General features: G+C 34.0%; 2 protein-coding genes across 2 annotated transcripts; both read left to right on the top strand.

The window, feature by feature from the left end:
• Positions 1 to 483: 483 nt before the first annotated feature.
• LOC131599851 (transcriptional adapter ADA2b-like) lies at positions 484 to 4,937 on the top strand. Its single transcript, XM_058872104.1, has 13 exons — positions 484 to 784; positions 978 to 1,033; positions 1,575 to 1,753; positions 2,258 to 2,323; positions 2,457 to 2,582; positions 2,675 to 2,750; positions 2,950 to 3,010; positions 3,090 to 3,148; positions 3,238 to 3,345; positions 3,464 to 3,677; positions 3,799 to 4,009; positions 4,192 to 4,422; positions 4,516 to 4,937. Exons 1-13 carry the CDS (start codon positions 732 to 734, stop codon positions 4,705 to 4,707), a joined length of 1,632 nt encoding a protein of 543 aa, XP_058728087.1. The 5' UTR covers positions 484 to 731; the 3' UTR covers positions 4,708 to 4,937.
• A 1,494-nt stretch (positions 4,938 to 6,431) lies between these two features.
• LOC131599850 (uncharacterized) lies at positions 6,432 to 7,914 on the top strand. The gene has a single exon (XM_058872103.1). The coding sequence runs from the start codon at positions 6,528 to 6,530 to the stop codon at positions 7,719 to 7,721; it is 1,194 nt and encodes a 397-aa protein (XP_058728086.1). The 5' UTR covers positions 6,432 to 6,527; the 3' UTR covers positions 7,722 to 7,914.
• Positions 7,915 to 25,568: the final 17,654 nt, after the last annotated feature.

The raw sequence follows: 25,568 nt of genomic DNA, 5'->3' as shown, positions 1-25,568 counted from the left end.
CCCCTGTTACATTCTTTATTGTTCTGATAGAGAATCTTTAATGTATGTATCATACTACCTAGTTGCAATAAGATACGAGAGATTAATTACAATTACACATTCTAATGTTCATTAATTTTAATGCATCTTTGATATTATAGCAAATTTGTTGAAATTTCGATGAAACATTTTTATTTTGTTAAAAGATTTCTATACTATCTATCCGTATAATACGAGTATTTTTTGTTGAATGTAATACGAATATTTTTGCGCGCTGATACACATTAAAGATGATATTGATGATCCAAAATTTGTCGAAAATTAATACAATTGAGTTAAATTTTGTTTACATTTTTGAACTGAACTGCTAAAAATAAAAAATTTATTTACAATTTAATTTTTTTATACAAAATTATAAAATCACATGATTTATTTTAAATAAAAAAAATGAGTGAAAAAAACCATTATAAATAGAAGCAGTTACACTAGCAACCCAAACTCAACGTAGTTTGACCTATTGCACAAACTCAAACTCCAACAACCTCGTTTGTCGCACCTTTTTTTTCTTCACCAAAATTCAAAAATTTTCAGAATCACTAATAAAATTTTCAAAAAAATTCAGAATCTCCAATTTCAATTTCATTATCCATTTAATTTATCATCTAGGGTTTTATTTATTTTTCATCAACAAAAAACAAAAACAAAAATTATTTACCCTTTTTCTTCAATTGAGGGTTTTAGTTTGAAATTCAATGGGTCGTTCTCGTGGGAATTTTCATCATGCTGATGAAGATCCCAGCCAAAGGTTTGATTTTTCACTCATCTGTTTCGTTATTGTATCAAAATGCTAGTGTTTGTTAATGCAATTTGTGACTGAATTGTGCATTATTTGTTTTTTTTTTCTTTCTGAATGTGTTTATGATTGATTATAGTTAAATTCTGTTGTGATTTTGCATAATTTTTGTCTGTTTGTGTGGTTAATTTTACTGATTGTGTAGATCAAGGAGAAAGAAGAATGCTTCCAGTGGAGATAATTCGGAATCCGGTGCTGCGGGTAATTTTTCTACCATGATTTATTGGTTAATTTTTACTGCATTATGAGATTATGATATGTTGTTTTCGCGCGGTTTTTTAATTTGCTAAATTTAGATGGTGTGTGTAGAATAGACTATATATGTATTTGTAGTGTTATAGTCTGTAAGTTTGGTGTAATTTGGAATTAGTGTGTATATGTTTGGTATGTTTGGAGATAAGGTTATGTTTGAAACAGAAATCCTGATTTGAATCGTGGAGTGTTTGTTCGATTAAAGATCGTTGTAGTTAAAATCGTGATTTGAATTGGAAAATATATGTTTGTTGAAATCCTGATTTGAATTGTAAAATTCATGGTAGTTGAAATCCTGATTTGAGTTGTAAAATCCTATGATTTGGCGATTATACTTACCCTCAGCGATTAAGAGTATACAGAAAATCTTATTTCGGTGGAATTGGGCGGAGTCGTCCATGTTAATTGTTGAATCATATAGTCTTTTCTCTTGTTGTTTGAGACTTATGAGTTTGCATGACTTTAGTTACTGGCTTATGCTATTATGCAGGTCAAGGAGCAAGTGAAGGAAAAAGGGCTTTGTATCATTGCAATTACTGTAATAAAGATATTACAGGAAAGATTCGTATTAAGTGTGCTGTGTGCCCAGATTTTGATTTATGCATAGAATGCTTTTCTGTTGGAGCTGAAGTGACACCTCACAAAAGCAATCACCCTTATAGGGTTATGGTCAGTAACCATTAATTACAATTTTTTTCCTTTGATATCTTGTTAATTAAACCTTTTGATAGAGAGAAAGTTTGTGCGGTAATTTTGCTAAGTTGCAAGCTATGTTGTTAAATATCCGCTATAGCAGCGCTATACCGCTATAGCATAGCAGGATTTGGACAATGTGCTATTATTCTGCAATATCCTATTTAGGATAGAATGTTGTCAAATAGCGGCGCTATAGCATTATTACATAACGGAATTTAACATTCCGCTTTCCGCAATTGACAAACGTTAATCACCGAGTATGCTTGTATGATTAGCCAATTAAGTTAGATTGGAAATTTTTCTGATACTGTTTTTTTGTCAAATGTGGAATAAAAGCCATTTTTGAAAGAAATGATGCTTGTGTATCTGTCAAATCGCTGATAAGAAAATCGCATAACTACTAGTTTTGATAACATTGTTGTTATTATTGCTTTGTTTTATTATGTTAGTTTATTTAATATGGTTTCATTTTGACAGGACAATCTGTCTTTCCCTCTTATTTGCCCTGACTGGAATGCAGATGACGAAATCTTGCTTCTAGAGGTACTTGGTTTAAATTCTTTGCCTAGGAGTAGTGTTGACTAGTGGTGTAATACTATAAAGCATTATATTCGGTGTTCGCGGAGAAATCTTTGTTTAATATCTGACCTTTATAGCAATAACTTTTTGGTTTTAGGGAATTGAAATGTATGGTATGGGAAACTGGGCAGAAGTCGCTGAGCATGTTGGAACAAAGAACAAAGAAGCATGCATTGAACACTATAAGAACGTGTACCTAAACTCTCCGTACTTCCCTCTTCCGGTATGATAGGCATCAAGCAAACCTGTAATCAGTGCTTAATATTATTCGTTCTAATAAAGGTATTTTAAATGCTGATTATTTTTATTTACTAGGACATGTCTCATGTTGTTGGGAAAAACAAAAAAGAACTACTTGCCATGGCGAAAGAGCAGGGTGACGACAAGAAAGGTTGGTCACTTATCATGCTTATAATATAAGCTCCTTATTAAGCTGTTTATCCAAACAAAGCCCATGGCTCATTAATGTGTCTCTGATTATTGCTTAAAATATATTTATAATCATCTATAGCTTCTGATTTTTTGCAGATTGGTTAGTTTATGTTTTGGTCACATTTTTTTCAATTATTGATAACTTGTGATTGGCACAGGACTTCCGATGGGGGATCTTAGTATTAAGGAAGAATCAACCTTTTCTACATCTAGAGTCAAGTAAGGCTGTCATATTTTGTATACATTTACTCTTGCCATGTTCACTAGCATGTTCATTGACTTCTAAATGTTGATTCAGACTGGAAGATTCCCATAAACCTGGTTCCACTAGCCGTCTGGCTTCCAATTTGAATCCAGGTAAGCTAAATAAGTCAATAGCTAAGACTCATACAACAATTTTCTCATTATCATCTTCTTTCAATCTTGATATTATTTATATATTGCAGAGTTAGATTCTGGGCACTCAGTCAGCACACAGGCTTCAGCTACTGTTAACCAGAGGGCATCTAACAAAGGCCGAGGAAAGGGTGGTCCTGGAATCGTTAAAATTGAAGGTGTGCATTTTACATTTGGTCCCAAGTCCTAATTAAAATTAACTGATACCTATTCTTTGAGGAAATTCACGGTATTACATTCTGTTTTTAACTTCCTAGTTTTTATTTCCATCGACAGAATCTCCAGATTTTGGAGGAAATAAACCAAATTCCTCAGGAAATGGCGGCCCTTCTTTGGTTGAAGCCAGTGGTTATAATTCGAAAAGACAGGAATTCGATCCTGAATATGATAATGATGCTGAACAACTGCTAGCTGAAATGGAGTTTAAGGACACTGACACAGAGGACGAGCGGGAGATCAAACTCCGCGTGTTGCGTATCTATTACAAAAGGTAAACATCCATTTTAGTTTTGAATGTTTCTTTTCCCGAGTCGCCTGCAATCAAAATCTTTTACGTTAATGATATTTGAAGGTATTGCTTACACCCACATCTACATTGAAATGCGTTGCAGGCTCGATGAAAGAAAGCGCAGGAAGGAATTCATACTTGAAAGAAATTTGCTATATCCAAATCCAATTGAGAAGGATTTTACACCTGAGGAAAAGGCAATATGTCGGACATATGACAAATTCATGCGCTTTCATTCTAAGGAAGAGCACGATGAATTGCTTACAACTGTTATCACTGAACACAGAACTCTTAAAAGAATTCAAGAGCTTAAGGTTTGAGACATAGATAGCATTAAATTGTTATGAAAATTCACTTTTTTTCTCCTTGGAAAATGGAAACTTTTTAATGGATGCTTCATTTAGCTTTTGATATTGATTCCATGACACGCAAACTGCTCCGCCTGAATCAAACAAATCAACATTAAGTCTGACATTTATTGAATATGCTTCTGCAGGAAGCCCGGGCTGCTGGTTGCCGCACTACTGCCGAAGCAGATAGATATCTGGCACATAAGAGAAGAAAGGAAGCTGACGAAACTGCTCGTAGGGCAAGAGAAAATGCTCACGGCATCCCAAATAATCACGGGGTTCCAAATGCATTAATGTCTCCAGACTCTGCTGGTACAAGACCTGTCAATGAAATGGATCCAGCAGGATTCTATGGAGCAGATTTACTTTCTGAACCTGTAAGATTCCGTCTTTGCCAAATTTCCATTTTAAACCTTTTCATTGCTTCTTAATTTGTTTTCTGACATCGTCGGCTCTAATTTCCTTGGCAGGAGAAACGTTTGTGCTGCGAACTAAAGTTGCCTCCGGCCGTGTATCTAAAGATGCAACAGCATCTGTCCATGCAAATGATTGCCGGCAACGTCACTTCGAAATCCGATGCTCATCCAATGTTCAATATGGAGGCCATGAAAGTTGACAGGGTGTATGATATGCTCATTAAGAAGGGAATTGGTTCACCCTGAGAACTTTTTTGTGATGTATTTTTCTGTTCAAGAATTCCATAATAATCAAAATAAAATTAAGCTGTATGTCAAATTATCATCATTTCTTGAAAATTTTAAATGATGTATACGTGATGTATCAAGCTTTAGTAATAAGATAGAGTTAGAGTTTTAAGTTGTGTGTACCAGAATTTCATTTCATAGGGAAATTAAAGACTATCTTTTTATGAGGGAAAAATGATATATTGCTAATAAATAAACAATATTTTTCTTCAAAAATTTCTATTTACTAAGATATTGTTGTTATTATTCAAACATCATAATATGTCTAGAACTCCCAAAGCTTTGTCCGTCTATGCTAATTCTAAATCAAAAGTTAAAGTTACTTAAAGGACAAGTAAAGATTTGGAACAAAATTTTATGGGAATGTGCATCAGCTATTCAACACAACAATCTACAATCTTGACATTATCCATCTCTCCATCAATTCCAATGGCTACATTGATTCTCTTATACACCAAGAGAAGTTAACAAGATTATAGAAAGCTCTCAACATTGAAGAAATTATTTGGCAAGAAAAAGCTAGAGTCAGATGGAACGTTGGGAGAGATAAAAACACTGTTTTCCTTTATAAAATTGCCAAAAATCAAGCAAGCTTACAAAAAAAATCCTCCTTCAGAGTTAATAATTGTATCATTACTGATCAAAGCCAAATTGTAGACCAGGTGATCTCTCACTCCACTTATAGAGGAATTCATACCTGCCATGGTAATGGATAGCATCAACAAACTTCTCACAATGATACCCTAGAGACAAGAAGTTCCACGATGCAGTTTTCATCTTGAACAAAGACGTACACCACCTCCAAATAGTTTTGGGACTTAATTGTTTCATAATTTATGGGACATCGTCAAAGAGGATGTCTTTAATGCATGAATTTTTTTTTTAAACGCCATGGGGTGAAAACCATGTTGGAAACCCCAAAATATCTTCGGATATGGATATCTGAAAAAATTAAAAAATTTGGAATATTGATTAATTCAAATATCATAAAATTGATATAATTTATAAGTTATGATTAATAGTAATGATAATTATACGGTTGATATTTCTATTCTAATTCCAATTATAAATTAAAAAATAAAACTCAAAAAAAATTTAATTATTTTTTTTGATAAGTTTTATATTAATAATTACTAAAATTATAACTAACACACAACAATTATGATTATATAAAAAATAAATACATTAATAATTATTCAACAAAAATTTAAAATAAAAGAGATCAAATAAGAATAAAATTATTTACTATTTTATTTATATTTTAATATAAATTTTGAATTACATAGTTTTTCAAAATAATAAATAAAAATCACAAATATAAAAATATAAAAATTATTTTAATAATTAATTATGATAAAAAATCATTTTTCATTTAGTTTAAAATGAATTTTGTTAACTATAAAATTGTTTTTGAAAATTAGTTTATGAAATAATTTTTTTATGTATCATAAAAAAAAGTAAATAAATATCTTTATTATTATTATTATTATTAATTTTTTATATAAAAATAAGTTGTAAGTAGAATTAAAATTTTCTTAAAAAACATAATAATAAAAATGGTGAGCCCAAATCTAGATTTCAAAAAATAAAGCCCAAAAAAAAAGTTAAGTTCATATCCAGTTCTTCTCTAACCTAGATATAAATATGTTTTATGGGATCCCTCTGTCTCCAAACCAGATTGTTTCTACCAACAGTCTCGACAAGCGATTATCACCCCCTGCCTCCGAACCATATAGGTTTTACCAGTTCTACAGCAACTGAATTGAATCGTTTTCTTAATGAAGCACCCTCAGGAATTAGGATTTGTAAGGGAAGTAAAACCTGCCTTTGAACACATGCCAATAACTCGGAGGCATATCACGATTCCTCCTTGGGATCAGCTTCCTCGGGATGTGCTTGACCTCATATCCCAAAAACTTGATTTTGACGACCTCTTTCAATTTTCTCGTGTCTGCAAAGATTGGAGACTAGTTTTTCATGAATCAACAGATAAATCAAAATTCTTGACATCCCAGGAACCTCTCCTTCTTGAGTTTTTTAATTATCCTGTTAAGGTACCATATTCCTTTACTAGCCTACCCACTCAAAAAGTTTATCCTTTGAAAAAGATGATGATGAACCACCTATTGAGTTATTCCGATAACTCCTTCCCTATCTATGTTACCTATTCTAGTGGGTATTTCATTATGATTGCTGATAATTCTTCGATTCTGCTCGTCAACCCATTCACACGAATAAAGAAGAAAGTAATCTGTCCATCCACCTTTGAGTTTAGTTCCTCCGCTCAACATACATACCGTGCATTACTTGCTTTTGACAAATGCTCTGAGGAATTTGTTTTATTATTTTTATTCAGACTTTCTAATGGTTTGCATGTCTATCAATCTCGAAATAATGGTTGGGTTACATATTCCACTGAGGATAATGAGGATGCCGTTGTTGACTTTGTGGCTTTGAACAATAAAATATATGTTGTTACTGAGGAGCCCAAGATAGGGGTACTCTCTTTGGATTCACCAAATATTGAATATCTACCGATGGTGAATTCTCCCAACTTAAATATTGTCTTATCATTCTTTAACTTGGTTAAATGTGATGAACAACTTTTACTGGTTCGATTAAATCCAAGTCTCCATCCTATTATTATGCGTGGTGACCCTCCGCCAGAGAGAAAAGTTTACAAGATAGACTTCTCAACCATGACTTATGTAGAACTCGAAACCTTGGGGGACATTGCATTATTTTATGTTGCCTTTAGAAGCTGTAAGGCATTGATCAACCCAAACAAATGGGGATATGAGAGCAACTCCGTGTACGAAGTCTACAATTGTGCCCATAAATGTCCCCGTATCAAAAATCCCTTTTGTACTGTTTATAATTGGGATAAAAAATCAGAGAAATCCATTGCGCCTCCTAATCCTAGAACAGCGGGCAGTGTCTTTGATTGGTGTTTTAGACATCCTGAAATATGAAGTAGATTGTTCTCTCTTTGAGTAAAATTTGTTCACCATAGGAAGTCGCAGACAAAATTGGAGATCTCCAATTTTATTAACTTTATTGTTTTTTATTTGGTTTAATTAAAGTTTTGGTTCTCTCTTATTCACGAAATTGATTCTCTTGTTTTAAATTTAAACAATTTTGGTCACCTATATTAAATTTAAACAATTCCGGTCACATTCTTTCTTTTCCACTTAGAATTATTTTAAATAGGAGCACCAAATATGTGTTAATTAAAATATAAAGACTACTGTAATTTAGCCTTTTTATTTTGTATTCATGATTATAAAATTAATTTTTATTTGATAGGAATAAATAATTAAATCTATAAGAGAGTGTTTGTTTCATAGATTTAAATAAGATTTCTAGGAATGTGACTCACCTCCATTATGTGAGAAGGTTGGAAATCTCATATTTCCATGTTTCTTTAAGTTTTAGTAATAAGTTATTCCTAGTTACTATATGGTAAAAAAATAAGACTTACCTCCAATAGAAAACAAATCAAAATTTTACTGTTTAATAACAAACACTTTAGGGCCCGTTTGGTGCGCAGGATAGTATAGAAACATGATAGGATATAAAGCTGAATAAGGATGGGATATGATATAGACAAGATAAGACTTATCCTATCATGTGTTTGGCTCACTCAATATATATATATATATATATATATATATATATATATATATATATATATATATATATATATATATATGATAGAACTATCCTTGTAAAAGAAATATTTAATTTGATAAAAAAAATAAAATTAGTATTAATTTTCTTAACTTTCAATGATTATTTTATTTTTAAATATTTCAATTTATTAGATTTTAATTTTTTACATTATATAAAGCTACAAAATACTTTTATGACAATATCATACATATTTAAAAAAATTATTTTTAAATATTTTTTAATTTAATATTATATTAATTTTTATTTTATTTTAAAATATATATTTTTCCAGGTAAATTAGTAAAATATTTTTTTATCATATTCTGTCGATTCTAACCCAGCTCATATTCAGGATAAGAATTTGAACTACTGAGACAGGATAGGATAAACCTCAGGATTAATTTATCATATCCTGTTGTGTCATCAAACACTGGATTGAGATAGGATATGATACAGATATCCTATCCTGTCTATTATCCTGCACACCAAACGGGCCTTTAATGTTTTAAAAAACAACTAAACATAATTTTATTCACCAAAATTTTAAATATTTTAATACTATTAATTTTTTTTTGGTTAAAAAAAAAAGACTTTGATATTTGGTTTGTATTCTCGTAATTCACAACTTCAAAAACCAACCTCTGAAACAAATTTTGAATGGATTGTTGTAAATAACTTAATTGCTCAGAATAAAATTTGTTTGGACCATGTGACCTTGAACACATATCTGCATATAGCGAGGATCAAAGTTTCTATTCTCCTCAACTTTTAACTCTCAATGGCAGGTTGAAAGAAAATGCAAGCAAATGTAGCAATCACATGTATTTTGTTTTGCAGTCACAAAGAAAGCTTGACCAAGGCCTGGTACAATTTAGAGTCGGACCTTCTAGTATCGCTTCTGATCATAATTAGGGGTGGCAATTGGATCCATTAAACTAAAATTCATCCAATTCATCCACTAAAAAATCCATATAATTAAATTCGTCCATTTATATACATGGATAAATCCAATCCATCCAACAAATTTTGATAATCCAATAGATTATTTTTATTTTATACGTTAAATGGTTTAAATTATTTTTTAAAAAAACAATAAAATATGAAAATACAAAAAATCGAGTTTCTTCATAAAATTGAAATATCGAGTTTTTTCGATAAACGAAAAAAATCGAGTTTTTTCGAAAAATGAAAAACTCGGGTTTTTTTTCTGATGAACGAAAAAGTAAAGTTTTTTTTTTTGGAAAAACGATAAAATCAAGTTTTTTCGAAAAACAAAAAAATTGAGTTTTTCCGAAAAACAAAAAAATCGAGTTTTTTCGGAGATAACAAAAAAATCGGGTTTTTTCGGAAAAACGACAAAATCGAGTTTTTCGGAAAAAACGAAAAAGTCGAGTTTTTTTGGAAAAACAAAAAAAACGAGTTTTTCAGAAAAACAAAAAAGTCGAGTTTTTTCGGAAAAACGAGAAAGTCGAGTTTTTTTCGGAAAAACGAAAAAATCGGGTTTTTTCGGAGATGACGAAAAAATCAAGTTTTTTTCGGAAAAACGAAAAGTCGAGTTTTTTCTGAAATAACGAAAAAAACGAGTTTTTTCGGAAAAACAAAAAAAAACGAGTTTTTCGGAAAAACAAAAAAATCAAGTTTTCCTGAAAAACAAAAAATTCGAGTTTTTTCGAAAAACAAAAAAATTGAGTTTTTTCCGAAAAACAAAAAAATCGAGTTTTTTCCGAAAAACAAAAAAAACGAGTTTTTCGAAAAAACAAAAAAATCGAGTTTTTCGGAAAAACAGAAAAGACGAGTTTTTTTCGGGGAAAAAAAAAAGTCGAGTTTTTTCAGAAAAACGAAAAAAGCGAGTTTTTTCGGAAAAACGGAAAAGTCGAGTTTTTTCGAAAAAACGGAAAAATCGAGTTTTTTCGAAAAATAAAAAAATCGAGTTTTTTTAAAAATTCAAGTTTTTCGAAAGAACGAAAAATCATTTTTTTTCGAAAAAACAAAAAAATATTTTGAGAATATTTAAATTATTATTTTTATGAAATTAAAAAATTAAATTAAATTATCTTTTGGATGGATGGATATCCATCCATTAGAAATTTGTTAATAGATGGATTGGGTTGGATTTTTATACAGAGAGTTTAATGGATTGTAATGGATTAATTGATTAATGGATTGGTTTGGTCCATCCATTAACGATCCAATTCATATCCATCCAATCCATCCATTTTCCCACCCTTAATCATAATGCAGTTTCCATCATCATGAAAATGCAGTTTTCATCATCATGAACAAACATGTCCAAATAGTTTTACTTTATAAACAAGAAGTCTAAAATACAGTTTTTATCAAGAACAAAGACTTGTTACAAAGAAACAAGAAGTCTAAAATGTAGTTTTTATCAAGAACAAAACAAAACACTATACAAGTATTGAAATTTCAAAGACGTATAACACTAAACTATACAAGTATTTGACCTGTCATTGTGCATCTCTAAAGAAACGACTACAGTTTTTATCAAGAACAAAACAAAACACTATACAAGTATTGGAATTTCAAAGACGTATAACACTAAACTATACAAGTATTTGACCTGTCATTGTGCATCTCTAAAGAAACGACTACGCTTGTGGATCTTCTTCAGCGGCATCCTCCACCCCAGCTACATCCTCCTCCACCCCAGCTGCATCCTCATAAAACTGATGAATACATCTCCATTTGTTACTCAATGATTGCCATGTTCGATGAGCCAAGATAACGAAGTTTGGGTCACCTAAAATTTTGTTCCATTGTGCTTCTTTTGCAAACGGGGGAATATGGTAGCGGCGGACACCATCAGCAATCGCATTATCTTCATCAGCGGCCCAGAAAGTATAACCTCTACGTTCCATTGTCAGAGAAAGAGAATGAGAAAGATTGTGAAAGAAAGAGAATGAGGATAATTTCAATATGATTATAATTTCTATCATTTTATAATGAGGTTAAAGCCAAAGGTAGTACACTAACACCAATGAGGTTAAAGGTACTACACTAACACCTATGGCAGACAATAAACTAAACTAACTCGAAAATAGTTCAGAATCTTAAGTCTGGGAGATAACTGAGTTGAATCAAACAAAAGTATATATATACTTTAAGAAATTACTTTTAAGTCTGGGAGATAACTGAGTTGAATCAAACAAAATAAACCTAATGAGTTGAATTGAGATGTTCATGAACTTTTAAGAGGTCGAGTTTGAGCTGTAAAAAAAGTTCGTGAGGAGCTCAAACTCGAAGTTAAACTCGGCCAATTCTTAACGAGTGGAGTTTGAGCTAAAAAAAAGTTCGTGAAGAACTCGAACTCGGCCAATTGTAAATTTTCATATATATAAAAATATTTAGATCAAGAATAGAATTTTTTCCGTATACCATTTTTTAATTAAATTTTTTTTGATAATAAATACCATTTTTCATATAGAAAAATATTAAGATCAATAATAAATTTTTTCCCATATAAAAATATTATTTATGTTTAGGTATCGTTTACAAAAATATCTGGATCAATAATAAATTTTCGTATATAAAAATATTTAGATCTATAATAGATTTTTTCCCCGTATACCATTTTAGAATATAAAAAATTCGGATTATAAATACTATTTTTTATATAAAAATATTTAGGTCAATAATAAATTTTTTTCGTATACAAATATTACTTTTGTGTAGGTATCATTTATAAAAATATTTGAATGAATAGTAAAATTTCGTATAAAAAAAATATTTATATCAATAGTAAATTTTTCCCCTTATACCATTTTTTAATAAAAAAATTTTGAATCATAAATATCATTTTTCGCATATAAAAATATTTACATTAATAATAGATTTTTTCCGTATACAAATATTGTTTATGTTTAAGTATCATTTACATAAATATCTGAATGAATAGTAAATTTTTTTATATAAAAAAAGTTAGATTAATAATAAATTTTTTCCTGTATACCATTTTTCATTAAATTTTTTTGGATCATAAATACCATTTTTTTTATAAAGAGAAAATGGAGTATAGAGATTAGGATAGAAAACTAAAAAGGTGAAGAGAGAGAAAAAATAGTGAAAATAAGTTATAATATAGTTGAATAAAATATTAAGATTATAATGGACAATTGTGTGGATTGACAACAAACCAACAATTTTAATAGGTGTAGAAAAATTAAGAATGAGTAATTTTGTAAAAACCAGAACCACTAATTTTCTTATATTATAGATAAAAAGTTGTTTTTTCCTCTCCCTATCTATTTTGTCCAATTTCATAATACTTAACTCTCAAATATAAATAAAACAAGTTTAGTGGAGAAAACATAAGACTTGAAGAGATAAGGTATTATAGATTTTAGACCGATAACAACTTAATTAAAAAAACTCAATTGTAAACTTTCATATATTTTGATGACTTCTCTCTAACTATACATACCCTATTTTATTTTCTCTCATATTATATAATTAAGCGTAAGAATAATATAAAAAGAATTACAATTGTTACAACACTCTTTTAACACCCATAAAATTTATAGAAAATCTTGTATTAAGATGATGAAAATATTCGTCCCGACCACTGTTTAGAAGTGGCAATCGGACATGTCTGCCCTATTTAAACCTCCTGCAAAAGTCCACTAAAAAAACAGGACGGGATGAGGAGTGACAAACGGACATATACAAGTATTTGACCTGTCATTGTGCATCTCTAAAGAAACGACTACAGTTTTTATCAAGAACAAAACAAAATACTATACAAGTATTGGAATTTCAAAGACGTATAACACTAAACTATACAAGTATTTGACCTGTCATTGTGCATCTCTAAAGAAACGACTACAGTTTTTATCAAGAACAAAACAAAACACTATACAAGTATTGGAATTTCAAAGACGTATAACACTAAACTATACAAGTATTTGACCTGTCATTGTGCATCTCTAAAGAAACGACTACGCTTGTGGATCTTCTTCAGCGGCATCCTCCACCCCAGCTACATCTTCCTCCACCCCAGCTGCATCCTCATAAAACTGATGAATACATCTCCATTTGTTACTCAATGATTGCCATGTTCGATGAGCCAAGATAACGAAGTTTGGGTCACCTAAAATTTTGTTCCATTGTGCTTCTTTTGCAAACGGGGGAATATGGTAGCGGCGGACACCATCAGCAAGCGGATTCTCTTCATCAGCGGCCCAGAAAGTATAACCTCTACGTTCCATTGTCAGAGAAAGAGAATGAGAAAGATTTTGAGAGAAAGAGAATGAGGATAATTTCAATATGATTATAATTTCTATCATTTTATAATGAGGTTAAAGCCAAAGGTAGTACACTAACACCAATCAGGTTAAAGGTACTACACTAACACCTATGGTAGACAATAAACTAAACTAACTCGAAATTAAAATAAACTAACTTGAAAATAGTTCAGAATCTTAACACTATCTTTTTTTAATCTAAGGATTTAATTGATAATTTATATTCTAAAAAAATTATACAAATAGAATCAACATCGTATAAATTTCAATGTAATATCCCATATCGTCTAAGAATGTATATTTATACACTATGAAGGACTAAGAGAAGTTTGTAGAATTAAAGAGAAATAGTTAGATTGGAACTACATGGAAAACCGGTAATTTTCACATAGTTGAGGGGTAATATGGTCATTGATCATGGCATGAACCACTTAAGGGCTTGTTTGGATACAAACCTCATTCTTATGTGATGCAAAATCAGAATTTAGAAGAGAGAAAGGAAGATGAAACGTGAAGCTTGGAGAAGAGGAGAGAAGTTCATCATCTTCACCAAGCCCTTGCATGTGTGGGAAGCTTTAACAAATATGGAGGAAGAACCATGATCAAGTGGTAGAATCATCTCCTTCATCCTTCCAAACTCAGAATCAGTATCATCATCATCTCCATTATTCTACCATGCAAACAAGAATCTCCATGGCATGAGGTGAGTTCCATTAGATAGAACTTGGGTAGGTAGTTTGGGAATGTATGCATGTTGGGTTTTGGGTTGAGTTTGATGCTTTGCATGCTTGATCAATTGATGAAAATATGTTCTCATTATGATAATAAATGGATTGTATCGTTATTACATGTTTGATATTGAATTAGGATTGATTAAGATGCAAAAATGGAGGTTAGAACCCTAAATCCCGTGTTCTGCACTGTCAGGTTCGCTACAGCGAACTCTGTGTTCGCTGCAGCGAATGTCTGCAGACTGCACTTTTGTGTTTCACTAAATTGACCATAACTTGAGTTCTACAACTCGAAACGGAGTGCCGTCAGAAGCGTTGGAAAGGTCTTTCAGTTCTCTATGTGATATTGCTTAGATAACATGATTTTGAAGCAGATATAAATTATGGCACATGATTAGGTGTTGCTTGGTTTTAGAATATGCACAATTTAGGCTTGAGTTTATGTCAATGAGATGTTATCCTTGGGTTGAACTTAGACTAGGATGTTACCCTAACTATTAGGTTGTATAATGTTATCCTAATGAGTATATGTATGTTTACTATAGCTTGTTATTCGGTTATCAGTGGCTGCATGTAGAAATTTGGGGCTTGGGGACCCCAAATGCGTTTCTGCATTTTGCTGATTTTGCAGAGTTCGCTGCAGGGAACTTTCATTCGCTGTAGCGAACTTTCATTCGCTGTAGCAAATGGTGTAGCGAATAAACCTGGGAGTTGAATTGATTTATTCGCTGAAGCGAACTTTCCTTCGCTGTAGCGAATCGGGGCTTCGCTGGTAGTTCGCTGTAGCGAACTGACCTGGATTTGAAGAAGTTTAGCTTCTGTTTGAGTTCGCTGTAGCGAACAGAAGTTCGCTGTAGCCAACTAGTCTGTTACAGAATTGATAATTTTCCCTATTGAGTGCAGTTTCGTTCCGAATTTGGAACCGAAAGCCTCTTGTTTTGGATTGAGAATTATCATGGAATTGTTCGAGTAAATATGTGTTTCTATGATGATTAAATGCATGATTACACTATGGCTATGACATTGATATGCATGTTGGAAGAGTTATAAATCACATGTAATGTTATGTATGGTTATGCATTGTTTTCCGTTTGTTCCGGTTGAACATTCGGATGTGATTGCCTGTGTGATGGCTGATACCGTGCTGTGTGATCTCGGTGTTTTGTGTATGCTTGAATCGGAGTAAGCTTAAGCTACTAGGTGGTAAGTCCTGTTTATGGACTTAGTTCCATCATTACCGTTGCGATGTGCTTGTGAGGGCCTACGGGGCGCATCCCACTCGACGTTAACTCATCTACGTTCTCGGTATGTTTTGCACACCTGAGCTACCATTGCGATATGCTTGTGAGGGCCTACGGGGCGTATCCCACTCGACATTAACATATCAGCGTGCTTGGTATGGTGAAGAAGTAATGCCATGTAGGTAATATTACTTCCGATTCACCTCTAGTGATGCTACGTAGGCAAGATCACTAGGCTTTCGCCCGGTGGGCTCGTATTGTCAAGATGGCGTATTTGCACTCGATGTTAACTCATCTGCATACGGACAATGATGGGGTCGGACGCCATTTAGGTAATGTCACGGCTGTAACTCATCTCGGATGAATTCCATTTAGGAGGAGTATCCGATTAGTCTTGCGATGTGCTTGTGCAAGTCTCTTGATGCGATGTACGGGTGTAACCCACCGAGGGTGTGGTTTGGCAGCCTAGGTAGACAGGCAGATTCTACTCCTGGATTCCTCGTACACGGGTACGGGTCTGCATACTTGTTTGTGATGGCGTTGAGCCTGTTGTTGTTTTTACCTCATTGGATAGTTATGGGACTTCCATTGACGGTGTACCCTTGTTTGTATTTGCACCTGGCCGTGAGGAAAACCTGGATTCTCGGTGAATCCGTTTGATTGCATGCACCTTGTAGAACCGAGCGAACCCGTAAGATAGGGGAACTCACTGAGATTTAGTAATCTCACCCCAATCCTCTTAATATTTTTCAGGAACAGGTTTGAAGTAGACGGATTGCTTGAAGGATTGCTTTGAAGACTATGGATAAGCAAATGGCAGGAAGACCTCGTCAGACGTTATCTTTCCGCTGTGTATTGTTGAAGACAAGCCTATCGTATACATCTTAGTTGTAAACTTGAATTGTATATGATTTTAATTTATTGTCTTTACCGCTTATGTATGTTTCTTGTACCATTTATAGCATCACTACATATTATTCTAGACATATATGTATGGGGTGTTACAGTTGGTATCAGAGCAGGTCGATTCTTGTCCCTGCCATGAGACATCACTAGCAATTCTCTTCTCCCTCACATGTGTGTGTTGCTCGCACGATTCTTGCTATCGTAGTATCCACTCGTTGAGCCTGGCCAGCTCACTGACTGTATATGCGATAGATGAGATCGTGGTGGAGCCACCACGAGGACGCGTAAGGCCCAAAGCGACTCGAGCTGAAGTAGTAGAGGCCAGTTGAGTAGGAGGAATGTTGGGATTGTCCGCTATGAGAGGAGTATTTATCAAGGAAATATGGACAACCCAAATGTCATAGAAAGGTTTGAGACAACTGGAAGTTCCAAGGATTTCTATTGGACGGAGTAGACTTTCTCTGGACTCTTGTAGCAGTAGAGGTAATCCACGAAGCACTGGTGTAGGAATAGAGTCGGGAAATTCTGTGATAAAGCCCAACTTGTGGCAGTTAAGGAATTTGTTACTCTATCACGGTGTCAGTAGCATATGTGGACAGGGAAACGCTTGAATGGAAGACTTCTGGAAGTTTGGACAGAGATATTGGATATTTTAGTTACTCTGGCCTGAGCGATACTTGGGTGGATAAGTTGCTACACTCCGACTCGTTCTGGTGTACCCCAAGTAGCAGGTAGTTACCCAGTGAAGGACTGATCGAACGAGTGGAAGTGGTGACCTCCATTGGGCAAATTCTTGGACATCTGTTCTAGTGAAAGGAATTACTGCATCTCCATGCTCATTCTGAAATGCGCAAGTCCTAGAACTACACTAGGAGGCAGCTGAATGAATGAGAATGTAGAGTGCAGTGATCCTTGTTCCCTACTAGTTGTGATTCATCTAACCCGAGTGAAGCCGTAGAACTACGCTAGGTGTTGGGTACGTAAGTGGATTGAAATAGTGTTTATGTGCAACAACGGCAGATTGAAAGCATTTTTGTGATTGTTGTTATAGCTATGATATTCTGATATGGTGGGAGTTACCTGTAGAAATATTGTGTGTGTCCTGTGTGACTGAGTGCACACCTGGCATAAAAACCCGAACTGGAATCTTATTAAGTCAGATCTAGCTTGTTACGTTTAGAGGAAGTTAACCCCAGACGTACCACACTCTTAGGTTTGAGCAACCTAAGGAGTGTGACTGGAAGGACTTGAGGATCAATGACCCTAGTGGGAGGTCTGTCCAGTTATTTTCGATCGTGGCGATATGATACGAGTGGAGATCGTCATATGCTACAGGGTAAGTTACTTGAGTGCGTGGCCTCGGAGCTGGACCACCATGTTAGTACTATAAGACAGGTATGACGCCACAGTATCGTTGTCGTGCACGAGATGCATGAGTTATATTTTCCGACAGACATGGGGCTGTATAGATATGAAACTCGAGGTAGGAGCCTGATTTGGCACTCGTGAGACACGAACCCAAAACTCTCATAAGGTTGGTGAGATAAGGATCCATATGTTGCTCTCGATGATTCAAGATTATACGAGCGGGTGACAATGAGATGGATTAGATTCTAACGCTATGCTTATGAGGAGACTTTGGGTGGTCGTGGTCACGTGAGAATTTTAGGTTTCTACATCATGGATGGTTTCTAATATGTCAGGTAGGTGAACCTTTGCGCGTAAGTGTCCGAGATTTGAGATGTGTGAATAGTGTATTCTGGACAGCACAATGTGTGACTAATCTCTAACCTTGGTGAACAGTGTTGGAGTGGATGAAGTGTATCTTGGATTAGCTAGATGTGGGATATACCTAGAGGAGTCTTGGTAGATCCTCAGTAACATAGGCAATGTCAGACTTGGAAAAGTAGATGCACATTGGTTTTGGGAGTGTTGTAGAGTTTCAAAGGGAAATGTCCGAGGCACGGAGTATGATCTCTTGTTTTGCGACTAAACCTTTGTAGTTAGAAATGTTGCATTGGGATAACGCAACCGAAGAAGTAAGTTTTGTGTCAGCTTCAGAGACTGAGAAGACGTTATTACATAAGTCAAGTCGCATGAGTTACTAGAAGTATTATCGCACCAACAATATGAATTCGTATGGTTGGGAAGAGTTACCGTGGCAGTTGTAAGATGTGGAAGTTGGTAAGATAAGGCAAACTCGTACTCGGAGAAAGCATTTGACTTTGGGAGTTCTTGAACCGAAGTATGTGGACCAAGTTGTGTTCAAGTAGACTTAATCCAGAATAATGGAAGATTTGGTGACTTGATTTTGGGATCACTCAACATCAGGTAGTAGTGGGCGATGAGCGTGTCTAAGATTCTGGCGTGTGTTGTATTTGGACGAGTGCCGAGGAGGAACTGTTGCTACTAAGAGACTAATTGTAGTGTAATAAAGGAACCAAGTGGACCATGGACAAAGTGTAAGTTAGAGGATTGCAAGAAGTGTATGACAGGTGGAGATCAGAGTAGCGCAACAGATAGGAAAAACCAGGTGATTATGTAGTGGGTATGGACGAACTACTTGTAGGATTTTGTGTTGGGATAGAGATATCTTCCTAAGAGAATTCACTAGAGTAATGTTTTGGGTTGTTTCTATCTCTCAGTGATCCGCCACAATCTTGAGAGGTAATGTTGACGGACCGGCTTAGAGGAGGCTTCATGATTGATGTGTGATCAGATGTTCCCCTGGTAGACAATCGGACTTGTGAGTATTGTGACCATTGAAATGATGAAGCCAAGTAAAGGATGCCACTTGACGGAGACTCGTTGGGAATATGTCTTGTGAACTTATGAGCGTGCGTGAAAACTTAGATGATGGTTGTAGGACTGCTGTTAGAGTTTACCCCTTTGTCAGTGGAACTTTATGGGAAATTGTCAGATATCAAGGTTGTAGTTGCAGGATTGTACACCCTTGTGGCCTGCAGCTGCAGTCGTGTCGTCTAAGGCTGAATCAAGGATTGAAGTAAAAGTTTTGGTCGTACCGAGACAGTAGACTTAGAGCAAGTCAATTTGAGCATCTGGGAATTAGAATTCGGGAATAAGGAATTCAACAAGCATCTACGTGACACCTTATGGATTCGTTTGGAAGTGAATCTAGAATGTCGTCATTAGAAAGAGACAATATTGCAGGAATGTATGGACTTGAAATGATGAATGAGGCTAAGGGAAGGAAGTGTAAATTTTGTGGCTTAAGTTGAGTAGGATTGGGCTTAGCAGACATTTCAGATGAGAATTGTCCAACCAGATGAATTACCAAGAATCTTAAAGCTACGCAAACTCGGTGCAAGAAGTAAGGTTGTGAACCTTGGAAGGATCATTCTGAAGTATGTTGATGCGGAGTATCATAAGAGATATGTTGTATGTGGACTACAATCCCAGTCAAGAGTGTTTGAACACAAGTGTATAGACGAGTTGTGTTTCTTGGGTGGAATGACTTTCATTGGAAGTCGTGAGGTTTATCCAAGGGAGGAATATGTAAGGAATGTTCATCCCCTCGTTGAAAGAAGATGTGAGAAGCTTGTTATCATGGTGATAGGAAGGGATTCGAGGGCGGATTCTATTTAAGGGGGGGAGAATGTAATATCCCATATCGTCTAAGAATGTATGTTTATACACTATGAAGGACTAAGAGAAGTTTGTAGAATTAAAGAGAAATAGTTAGATTGGAACTACATGGCAAACCGGTAATTTTCACATAGTTGAGGGGTAATATGGTCATTGATCATGGCATGAACCACTTAAGGGCTTGTTTGGATACAAACCTCATTCTTATGTGATGCAAAATCATAATTTAGAAGAGAGAAAGGAAGAGGAAACATGAAGCTTGGAGAAGAGGAGAGAAGTTCATCATCTTCATCAAGCCCTTGCATGTGTGGGAAGCTTTAACAAATATGGAGGAAGAACCATGATCAAGTGGTAGAATCATCTCCTTCATCCTTCCAAACTCAGAATCAGTATCATCATCATCTCCATTATTCTACCATGCAAACCAGAATCTCCATGGCATGAGGTGAGTTCCATTAGATAGAACTTGGGTAGGTAGTTTGGGAATGTATGCATGTTGGGTTTTGGGTTGAGTTTGATGCTTTGCATGCTTGATCAATTGATGAAAATATGTTCTCATTATGATAATAAATGGATTGTATCGTTATTACATGTTTGAGATTGAATTAGGATTGATTAAGATGCAAAAATGGAGGTTAGAACCCTAAATCCCGTGTTCTGCACTGTCAGGTTCGCTACAGCGAACTCTGTGTTCGCTGCAGCGAATGTCTGCAGACTGCACTTTTGTGTTTCACTAAATTGACCATAACTTGAGTTCTACAACTCGAAACGGAGTGCCGTCAGAAGCGTTGGAAAGGTCTTTCAGTTCTCTATGTGATATTGCTTAGATAACATGATTTTGAAGCAGATATAAATTATGGCACATGATTAGGTGTTGCTTGGTTTTAGAATATGCACAATTTAGCCTTGAGTTTATGTCAATAAGATGTTATCCTTGGGTTGAACTTAGACTAGGGTGTTACCCTAACTATTAGGTTGTATAATGTTATCCTAATGAGTATATGTATGTTTACTACAGCTTGTTATTCGGTTATCAGTGGCTGCATGTAGAAATTTGGGGCTTGGGGACCCCAAATGCGTTTATGCATTTTGCTGATTTTGCAGAGTTCGCTGCAGCGAACTTTCATTCGCTGTAGCGAATGGTGTAGCGAATAAACCTGGGAGTTGAATTGATTTATTCGCTGAAGCGAACTTTCCTTCGCTGTAGCGAATCGGGGCTTCGCTGGTAGTTCGCTGTAGCGAACTGACCTGGATTTGAAGAAGTTTAGCTTCTGTTTGAGTTTGCTGTAGCGAACAGAAGTTCGCTGTATCCAACTAGTCTGTTACAGAATTGATAATTTTCCCTATTGAGTGCCGTTTCGTTCCGAATTGGGAACCGAAAGCCTCTTGTTTTGGATTGAGAATTATCATGGAATTGTTCGAGTAAATATGTGTTTCTATGATGATTAAATGCATGATTACACTATGGCTATGACATTGATATGCATGTTGGAAGAGTTATAAATCACATGTAATGTTATGTATGGTTATGCATTGTTTTCCGTTTGTTCCGGTTGAACATTCGGATGTGATTGCCTGTGTGATGGCTGATACCGTGCTGTGTGATCTCGGTGTTTTGTGTATGCTTGAATCGGAGTAAGCTTAAGCTACTAGGTGGTAAGTCCTGTTTATGGACTTAGTTCCATCATTACCGTTGCGATGTGCTTGTGAGGGCCTACGGGGCGTATCCCACTCGACGTTAACTCATCTGTGTTCTCGGTATGTTTTGCACACCTGAGCTACCATTGCGATATGCTTGTGAGGGCCTACGGGGCGTATCCCACTCGACGTTAACATATCGGCGTGCTTGGTATGGTGGAGAAGTAATGCCATGTAGGTAATATTACTTCCGATTCACCTCTAGTGATGCTACGTAGGCAAGATCACTAGGCTTTCGTCCGGTGGGCTCGTATTGTCAAGATGGCGTATTTGCACTCGATGTTAACTCATCTGCGTATGGACAATGATGGGGTCGGACGCCATTTAGGCAATGTCACGGCTGTAACTCATCTCGGATGAATTCCATTTAGGAGGAGTATCCGATTAGTCTTGCGATGTGCTTGTGCAAGTCTCTTGATGCGATGTACGGGTGTAACCCACTGAGGGTGTGGTTTGGCAGCCTAGGTAGACAGGCAGATTCTACTCCTGGATTCCTCGTACATGGGTACGGGTCTGCATACTTGTTTGTGATGGCGTTGAGCCTGTTGTTGTTTTTACCTCATTGGATAGTTATGGGACTTCCATTGACGGTGTACCCTTGTTTGTATTTGCACCTGGCAGTGAGGAAATCCTGGATTCTTGGTGAATCCTTTTGATTGCATGCACCTTGTAGAACCGAGCGAACCCGTAAGATAGGGGAACTCACTGAGATTTAGTAATCTCACCCCAATCCTCTTAATATTTTTCAGGAACAGGTTTGAAGTAGACGGATTGCTTGAAGGATTGCTTTGAAGACTATGGATAAGCAAATGGCAGGAAGACCTCGTCAGACGTTATCTTTCCGCTGTGTATTGTTGAAGACAAGCCTATCGTATACATCTTAGTTGTAAACTTGAATTGTATATGATATTAATTTATTGTTTTTACCGCTTATGTATGTTTCTTGTACCATTTATAGCATCACTACATATTATTCTAGACATATATGTATGGGGTGTTACATTCAATCTTATAAATTTTATTTTATTTAAAAAAAATATTAATTGAAAATGTAATATATATATATATATATATATATATATATATATATATATATATATATATATATATATATATATATATATATACGTTAAGAAATTACTTTTAAGTCTGGGAGATAACTGAGTTGAATCAAACAAAATAAACCTAATGAGTTGAATCAATAATAAATTTTTTCCCATATAAAAATATTATTTATGTTTAGGTATCGTTTACAAAAATATATGGATCAATAATAAATTTTCGTATATAAAAATATTTAGATCTATAATAGATTTTTTCCCCGTATACCATTTTAGAATATAAAAAATTCGGATTATAAATACTATTTTTTATATAAAATTATTTAGGTCAATAATAAATTTTTTTCGTATACAAATATTACTTTTGTGTAGGTATCATTTATAAAAATATTTGAATGAATAGTAAAATTTCGTATAAAAAAATATTTATATCAATAGTAAATTTTTCCCCTTATACCATTTATTAATAAAAAAATTTTGAATCATAAATATCATTTTTCGCATATAAAAATATTTACATTAATAATAGATTTTTTCCGTATACAAATATCGTTTATGTTTAAGTATCATTTACATAAATATCTGAATGAATAGTAAATTTTTTTATATAAAAAAAGTTAGATTAATAATAAATTTTTTCCTGTATACCATTTTTCATTGAATTTTTTTGGATCATAAATACCATTTTTCTTATAAAGAGAAAATGGAGTATAGAGATTAGGATAGAAAACTAAAAAGTTGAAGAGAGAGAAAAAATGGTGAAAATAAGTTATAATATAGTTGAATAAAATATTAAGATTATAACGGACAATTGTGTGGATTGACAACAAACCAACAATTTTAATAGCTGTAGAAAAATTAAGAATGAGTAATTTTGTAAAAACCAGAACCACTAATTTTCTTATATTATAGATAAAAAGTCGTTTTTTCCTCTCCCTATCTATTTTGTCCAATTTCATAATATTTAACTCTCTAATATAAATAAAACAAGTTTAGTGGAGAAAACATAAGACTTGAAGAGATAAGGTATTATAGATTTTAGACCGATAACAACTTAATTAAAAAAAACTCAATTGTAAACTTTCATATATTTTGATGACTTCTCTCTAACTATACATACCCTATTTTATTTTCTCTCATATTATATAATTAAGCGTGAGAATAATAAAAAAAGAATTACAATTGTTACAACACTCTTTTAACACCCATAAAATTTATAGAAAATCTTGTATTAAGATGATGAAAATATTCGTCCCGGCCACTGTTTAGAAGTGGCAATCGGACATGTCTGCCCTATTTAAACCTCCTGCAAAAGTCCACTAAAAAAACAGGACGGGATGAGGAGTGACAAACGGACATATACAAGTATTTGACCTGTCATTGTGCATCTCTAAAGAAACGACTACAGTTTTTATCAAGAACAAAACAAAACACTATACAAGTATTGGAATTTCAAAGACGTATTACACTAAACTATACAATTATTTGACCTGTCATTGTGCATCTCTAAAGAAACGACTACGCTTGTGGATCTTCTTCAGCGGCATCCTCCACCCCAGCTACATCCTCCTCCACCCCAGCTGCATCCTCATAAAACTGATGAATACATCTCCATTTGTTACTCAATGATTGCCATGTTCGATGAGCCAAGATAACGAAGTTTGGGTCACCTAAAATTTTGTTCCATTGTGATTCTTTTGCAAACGGGGGAATATGGTAGCGGCGGACACCATCAGCAAGCGCATTCTCTTCATCAGCGGCCCAGAAAGTATAACCTCTACGTTCCATTGTCAGAGAAAGAGAATGAGAAAGATTGTGAGAGAAAGAGAATGAGGATAATTTCAATATGATTATAATTTCTATCATTTTATAATGAGGTTAAAGCCAAAGGTAGTACACTAACACCAATGAGGTTAAAGGTACTACACTAACACCTATGGCAGACAATAAACTAAACTAACTCGAAAATAAACTAAACTAACTCGAAAATAGTTCATAATCTTAACACTATCTTTTTTTAATCTAACGCTTTAATTGATAATTTATATTCTAAAAAAATTATACAAATAGAATCAACATCGTATAAATTTCAATCTTATAAATTTTATTTTATTTAAAAAATATTAATTGAAAATGTAATATATATATATATATATATATATATATATATATATATATATATACTTTAAGAAATTACTTTTAAGTCTGGGAGATAACTGAGTTGAATCAAACAAAATAAACCTAATTAGTTGAATTGAGATGTTCATGAACTTTTAACAGGTCGAGTTTTAGCTGGAAAAAAAGTTCGTGAGGAGCTCAAACTCGAAGTTAAACTCGGCCAATTCTAAACGAGTGGAGTTTGAGCTAAAAAAAAGTTCGTTAAGAACTCGAACTCGGCCAATTGTAATTTTTCATATATATAAAAATATTTAGATCAAGAATAGAATTTTTTTCCGTATACCATTTTTAATTAATTTTTTTTTGATAATAAATACCATTTTTCATATAGAAAAATATTAAGATCAATAATAAATTTTTTCCCATATAAAAATATTATTTATGTTTGGGTATCGTTTACAAAAATATCTGGATCAATAATAAATTTTCATATATAAAAATATTTAGATCTATAAAAGATTTTTT

This window comes from Vicia villosa, linkage group LG4 (genome assembly GCF_029867415.1).
Source record: "Vicia villosa cultivar HV-30 ecotype Madison, WI linkage group LG4, Vvil1.0, whole genome shotgun sequence".
Classification (NCBI taxonomy): domain Eukaryota; kingdom Viridiplantae; phylum Streptophyta; class Magnoliopsida; order Fabales; family Fabaceae; genus Vicia; species Vicia villosa.
This window is presented reverse-complemented; position numbering and strand designations above follow the sequence as displayed.